The sequence below is a fragment of the Condylura cristata genome, unplaced genomic scaffold, assembly GCF_000260355.1.
Source record: "Condylura cristata isolate star-nosed mole 26May11 unplaced genomic scaffold, ConCri1.0 scaffold00017, whole genome shotgun sequence".
Taxonomy (NCBI): Eukaryota; Metazoa; Chordata; class Mammalia; order Eulipotyphla; family Talpidae; genus Condylura; species Condylura cristata.
In genome coordinates, this window is record NW_004567118.1 from 19,263,499 (window position 1) to 19,269,351 (window position 5,853).

Sequence of the window (5,853 nt, forward strand, 5' to 3'; positions counted from 1 at the left end):
TTGTTTCTAAAACAAGAAATCTACACTAAGGCTGGCATGTTAAAGCTGTCCACAAATGCAGTCATCAGTAATTTTAGTCAGACCCAACACAGAAGAGTTACACACGGACCTGGAATATACAAAGGCTTTCTTGATGAACGAGAGCGCCCTCTGGTGGAGGGGTTAGCGGTCAACAACAGCACAACACTTGAGACCCAACTTTCCAGCACATACTGAACTCCATTTAATCCTTGCTCCGTTACCTTTCCTTATATTTAATCCATCCTTGGGGAGAAATGTCTCAAAGGTTCAGATACAGGGACATGAAAGTGAACTTGGGCAAAACTCAGAATGGGCCGTAAGAAAGTCAAGCAAAGGGCACAGCTAAGAAAGATTCAGCATCTCTCCTGGCTAACTGCTGGTAGCACCAGCAAGGGCAGTGGTGTCTACAGTGACAGGAAGTCAGGGCGAGGTCCCAGCTCAGGATCTGTCACAGTAAAATGAGTTACGGCAAGTGTGGCAGCGAAAATCTAGACACAGCGTCCTTCCTTTCCAGGCTACCATGTGAGATAGCAAAACTGGGAGAGTAACAGAAGGGAGGAAAAAGACGGGGAGGACTAGGACTAGCTGCTTCTGAATGTGCACATAGGTGCCCCTGCCAGTCAGAGAAGAAAGTAAAGGTCATCACAAATAGGCAAAGGGACCAAAGGGACAAACAGGTAATTTCAGCCTAAGAGGACCATGCAGCAGACTGACACTGCAGTCAACATTCTTTCTTAAATAATGACAAAGTCATTATTCAGGATTTTGAGAAGAAATTTTAACAGGCCAACACAAGCAAACAGAAAAACAAAAGGTCACAGTAAGTTCTACAACTGGGGATTTCAATATGAAGAACAGAGCCTTTTCTTTCATGTCTACTCTTCTAGTTTTATTAAATTCTAGTTTGCACAGTTTTATTGAATCTGGTTTGTGCAAAGGGACAAAAGTATATTAAATAAACATTACCTTTCATGTTTGCAGTATGCCCACTGTTAATCACAAAGTGGAATATGATTGTTCATTTTGCGGAAAGACTCCGGCAGCTATGGTAGTCTGTTGCAAAAAAAAAAAAAAAAAAAAAAAAAAATTTTAAATATGCCCATGGGGTACCATTTATTATTTTTTTAAGATTTATTTATTTATGCATACAAAACCAGGGTACAAGCAAGAGGTGTGGGGGCAGTGAGAGGATTCACCAGAGACAGAGGGGGGAGCAGAACAGGCACACTGATGAAGACTGCTGAGGGGAACAGCGGGTGAGACAGGAGAGGTCTGCCGCGCCATGTGGGTCACCTCTGGGGCAGGGGTAGAATTCACACTGAAGTGGCTGCTGCCAGCTTGCAGTGCTGCATCCTAATCCTTTGTGTTACCAGGGAGGGCCTGGGTACTCATTTATTAACTGCCTGTAATGTACCAGGCCTTGTTAGTCATTTAGCTAAGTGGTTATTAAGCACCAGAAATGTGGTTAGAAGAGATTTAAGAAGTGCTAAAGGTATAACTACAAAATTTTGAAGATTAGTACAAGAAAAAGGATGCAAAAAATCTTTAATTTTTTTACATTGTTTCTAAGAATGTTGGGTTAAATAAATCATTATTTTTCTTTGATTTTTATTTTTAATGTGGCTACTAGAAAGTCTAAAGTTGAACAGTGGTTCACATGATATTCTGATGGACAGAGAGTAAGAAGAGAGAAACAAAGGCCTAGTCTCCCTTATTAGTGTGGACACAAATAATGCTAATATATATGCATAATGTCAAAAGACAGGTTTGGACAAGCAGAATTGTTCAACATGAAGGTAAATACAAGACTCGGGAATCTGCACTTGAACTGGGGTCAAGGAGTAAAATCTATTGTGGACACGATGGTATATGAGACCATTCAACAGAACTCATTCTTTAGTAATTCAATCAATTTACAATTGCTAAATATATGACTTTATAGCTAAAAAGTCTGCCTAGCTCATGCTCAGTTATATGACTTAGCAACTGTTCGATTGCTATGGCTTCTGAAGAACAGTAAGATAAATCTCTTTATATGTCAAAAATCACTACCTTTCTTAATGTGCTGGACACAAGCATAGAATTATATTTCTAATAAGAACTCTATGAAGTAGTTATTCTTTAATTCCAAGGTGAAGAAATCATTTCAGTGGGGTTACATGTACACTAAGTAGCAAAGGTGATAATCCCATCTTTAGGTTTCAAGGTCAAATTTTCAGCTATTACAAGTTAGTTATAAGCAAAAGAAATTCCACTATTATTAATAAAGATAATCTCACCATGTTTGCACTTCCAATACGTAATCCAATCAAGTAGTCACAGACTATCTGTACTTTAAACAATGATGACAAACTAAAGAAAAATCATTTGAGAATCTTATAAATTGTAAAGTTATTTTTATAAAACACAAGCATATAAGTCAGAAAAGTTTATGGAATTTGCTGCTATAATAGAAAGTCAAATATAAAACTAACACTTTTTCTAAATGAGAATAAAAATTCTTTTTAATTTTTAATTTTGTAAAACCATGTTTATTCTCTGCATATTAATGGCTGGAGGTCAACTATATTAGCTTACCAAATAGTTAGACATTTTTTTAAAGGCTCTAAAAACCTGCTGAAATTTCTTATAGCAATTAATAGATGAAATTAAATTCAGCCCTAATATGGGAACATTCATTTATCTCCGTGAGGAAAAAAAGCCACTTCACAATTTCATTGTTACTCTGAGAATTGCAAATTGACGACAATTTTATTTCTAAAATCAAACTCTGTGCACTCAAAAAGCACATATCCAAAGACTATGAAGCCATCAACACAAACACTCATAGGGTCCACAATATTTGCAACAGCATTATTCACAACAGGGAGGAGGTAGTAGCAGCCTCAATGGCTACAGACAGAAGGTTCAGTGGAGACGGTGTGGTATACCCACACCAGGGAGTACTAGACACAAGAAAGGATGATACGTAGTCATTTTCAACCAAATGGAGTGAATCTGAAGTATGTGCAGACAAGTAAGTCAGAACAACAAAAACAAATATACTGGAATTTACATGCAAGACAGTTCAACAGTGCAACACTTTCGAAAACCTGTGCACATCAATAAACGTTTTGAGGACTCTGAGATTACGAGGGGGCAGGAAGGGAAAGGGACAAGAGGATAAAAGGGATCACTGTAGGACACAAAATTTTAAAAACCCACAAAATAGTTACAAAATACAGGTGACTCAGCTACCTCTGAGTTTTGGATAAAAAAAACAAAAGAGAGAAAATCCATTTACTTTATTGCATAATATCAGGAGATCTTCAGTTTACATCATTTGCATATATGCATTTATACATATAAATGGGCCCCCACAGTTCAAGGCCCATGGCTCAAGGAGCAACCAGATTCATGGGACACCCTCTTTTGAGACAAACAGAATCTAAGGAAAGGACTTAAAAGTCATTTGATGAAATCTCCTGTTTGCTGCTGGAATCCTACATGCCCAGTGGATGTTCTGCTTACACACCCACTGCAAAAGAGAATCCCATCTCAGCTCTTAGAGCAAACTGGGGCTCCCGTGGGACCTTAATACTAGTCCCCTCCACAGTCAGAGTTGAGGACACAAGGGCTTTGTGGGAAGAGATGAGCTTTTGTAAAAGAAAAGTTTACTTGACAAACGTTGTAGGCATCAAACGCCAGAAGAACTCGCTCATTAAATAAAACCACTCGCACAAGCCAGCGACCAGGACTCAAAACCAGAGGCAGAGAAGTCGAGCCCTAGAGGGGGAATAGAGGTTTCAGGGAACATCTGGCCATGTGAATCCCAATGCCGGGTGACCCGAGCCATATCCATGGCACCCTGGAGGTTTCAATCCTGTCTTTTCTCCAGGACTCTTGCCCTCCCTACCAGAGGCTCCCCAGGGTGATCCAACTGTCCTCACAGGTAGGTCTCCTCAGCTAGGGTACCCAGGATGCCAACCCTATGGTCTCTATTTCCCCTATACCCACTACCTGCCCTGGCATGCTTCCTGAGGATCCCTTGGCTACTAGTTAGCTATGGTAGAACCAAGAATGATAATGGACAAGGAGATATGAAAAAAAGAAGTATGTCCATTAGAGAATGTGACCAACGCAAGCCCAGCACCATCCCTCCTCTGCTTCTTCCAGCACTGACACTGACTGGATACAGGATGGTGGCCCTTCCCTACATCTCTCCAGTCTGGTCACCCCCAGGCCTCCTCCTACAGGACTTCAAGTTCTCCACCCCCTGCTTCTCACTCTAGTTTGGCTCTAATTATCCAGGGAAAATGGGAAAAGAACTGTCAGGGGTTAGCAGAGGTCATCTTGTCACAGGTTGGAGAGAATTCTTACCTGGTGAACTTCTAAACTAAGAGAGATTTAGCAAGATAACTCTTTTGGAGATGGTGAGACCTTTGAGCTAAATACTGATGACACATCTGAGACCTGTAAACTGTGATTGTTTTAACTTTCTTTTGTATTACTTGTGGTTGCAGAGGTGGTGTGGAAATGCAATGATGGAAAAAGAAGAAAACAACAACAACAGCCTGTACCTTTTCCATAATGATGGCACATTGGTGAGTTAGTGGAAAACACATTTCCCAGCAGACCTTTTATTGATCGCGAGGATGCTGGGAAGTGCAGTCCATTCGGTAGGCGAGCTCTGATTGCCATTTTGGAACCTAATTCTACTCCTGAGCTCAGAATGCTAGCTCAGGTGTTCCTCTCATTCTCCAGCTTTCAGCCCCAGTGAAGCAGTGTCTCCTGGTTAAAAAAAAAAAAAAAAAAGAATGAACTAATGCAAAAAATTATATATGTAAACAAAAAAGAAACAAAGTTTTAAATTTAAAGTTCCACTTAATAAAACGGTGCCCCTTGAAGGGAAATACAAGAAATTAAAATCATAAGGTGATACAAAATGTAAGTAGACAGAATGTCCTGTAACAGTATCATAAATCTGGTACTAAACTAATTAATGCAACATTTTATAATATGCTAGCATTTCAAATGAATGTTACATAAGCACAAGAAGTCAAAGGACTAATAGGATCAGTTGTTCAGGAAACTCTTTAGCAGAAGCTTAACGTCCAAGGATATTCATTAAGATTAGGTTTGTAGGACATATATTTATTTATTTATTTATGCATACAGAACTGGGGTACAGGCCAGAGGTGCAGAGGCTTCACCAGGGAGGGCCCCAACTTGGGTTATTTTCATAAGGGATCTTGGTAAGAAAATGATTGCTATTTTAGAAGCATGGGAGTTGAGTGCCCTGGTTGTTTTGTAGATAAGAGTTATGAGTCCACCCCAGGAGATCCAGCATGAGGTGACAGAGGGTGTGGTGACAAGCTGGCTGTGGCTACTTCCTTGTGTCACTGCTGACTCTATGTTGAGCTTTTCAGTTCTCATGCAGTGAAGTGTGGTGGCTCCAGCAGCAAGCCTGCATGCCACAGGAGCCCCCAGAGAAGGAGCCATGATGCGTCTCCAGAGAAGGGGCGTCTGGTGTGTGACACACTCCTGGAGCACCTGCTGAAATAAGCATACCGGAAGGTTTCTGGGGTCTAATCATGTCTTATCTCCATATCTCCAACACATGAAGCACACTCAACGTGGGGATCGAACTCATGTTGATTGAAAAAACTGTAACCTTTGGGTGTCCAAGAGTGCAGATGTGACTATGACCTTCTTTCTAACTAGCCTCACAGAACACAAAGTTGTGAGGAGCCTCAAAAGTCCTCCAGCAGATCCGGACCCACACGAGCACTCTCTCCACAATGTCGCTGTGAGAACAGTGACAGTGACTTCATTACACGGCCCTGGTGGCTA

The 5,853-nt window shown here is 40.7% G+C and overlaps 1 protein-coding gene across 2 annotated transcripts in view; it reads right to left on the minus strand.

The window, feature by feature from the left end:
• PTPDC1 (protein tyrosine phosphatase domain containing 1) overlaps positions 1-4,786 on the minus strand; it is a 37,119-nt gene extending 32,333 nt beyond the window's left edge. The window contains exons 1-2 of one of the 2 annotated variants that reach the window (XM_012726381.1): positions 4,581-4,786; positions 988-1,074 (exon numbers count right to left, since the gene is read on the minus strand). In XM_012726381.1, coding sequence (XP_012581835.1) covers positions 988-994 — 7 coding nt within the window. In that variant the 5' untranslated portion in view covers positions 995-1,074; positions 4,581-4,786. The remainder of the gene's footprint in view (positions 1-987; positions 1,075-4,580) is intronic. The other variant, XM_012726380.1, reaches the window with a different exon arrangement.
• Between the last annotated feature and the right edge of the window lie 1,067 nt (positions 4,787-5,853).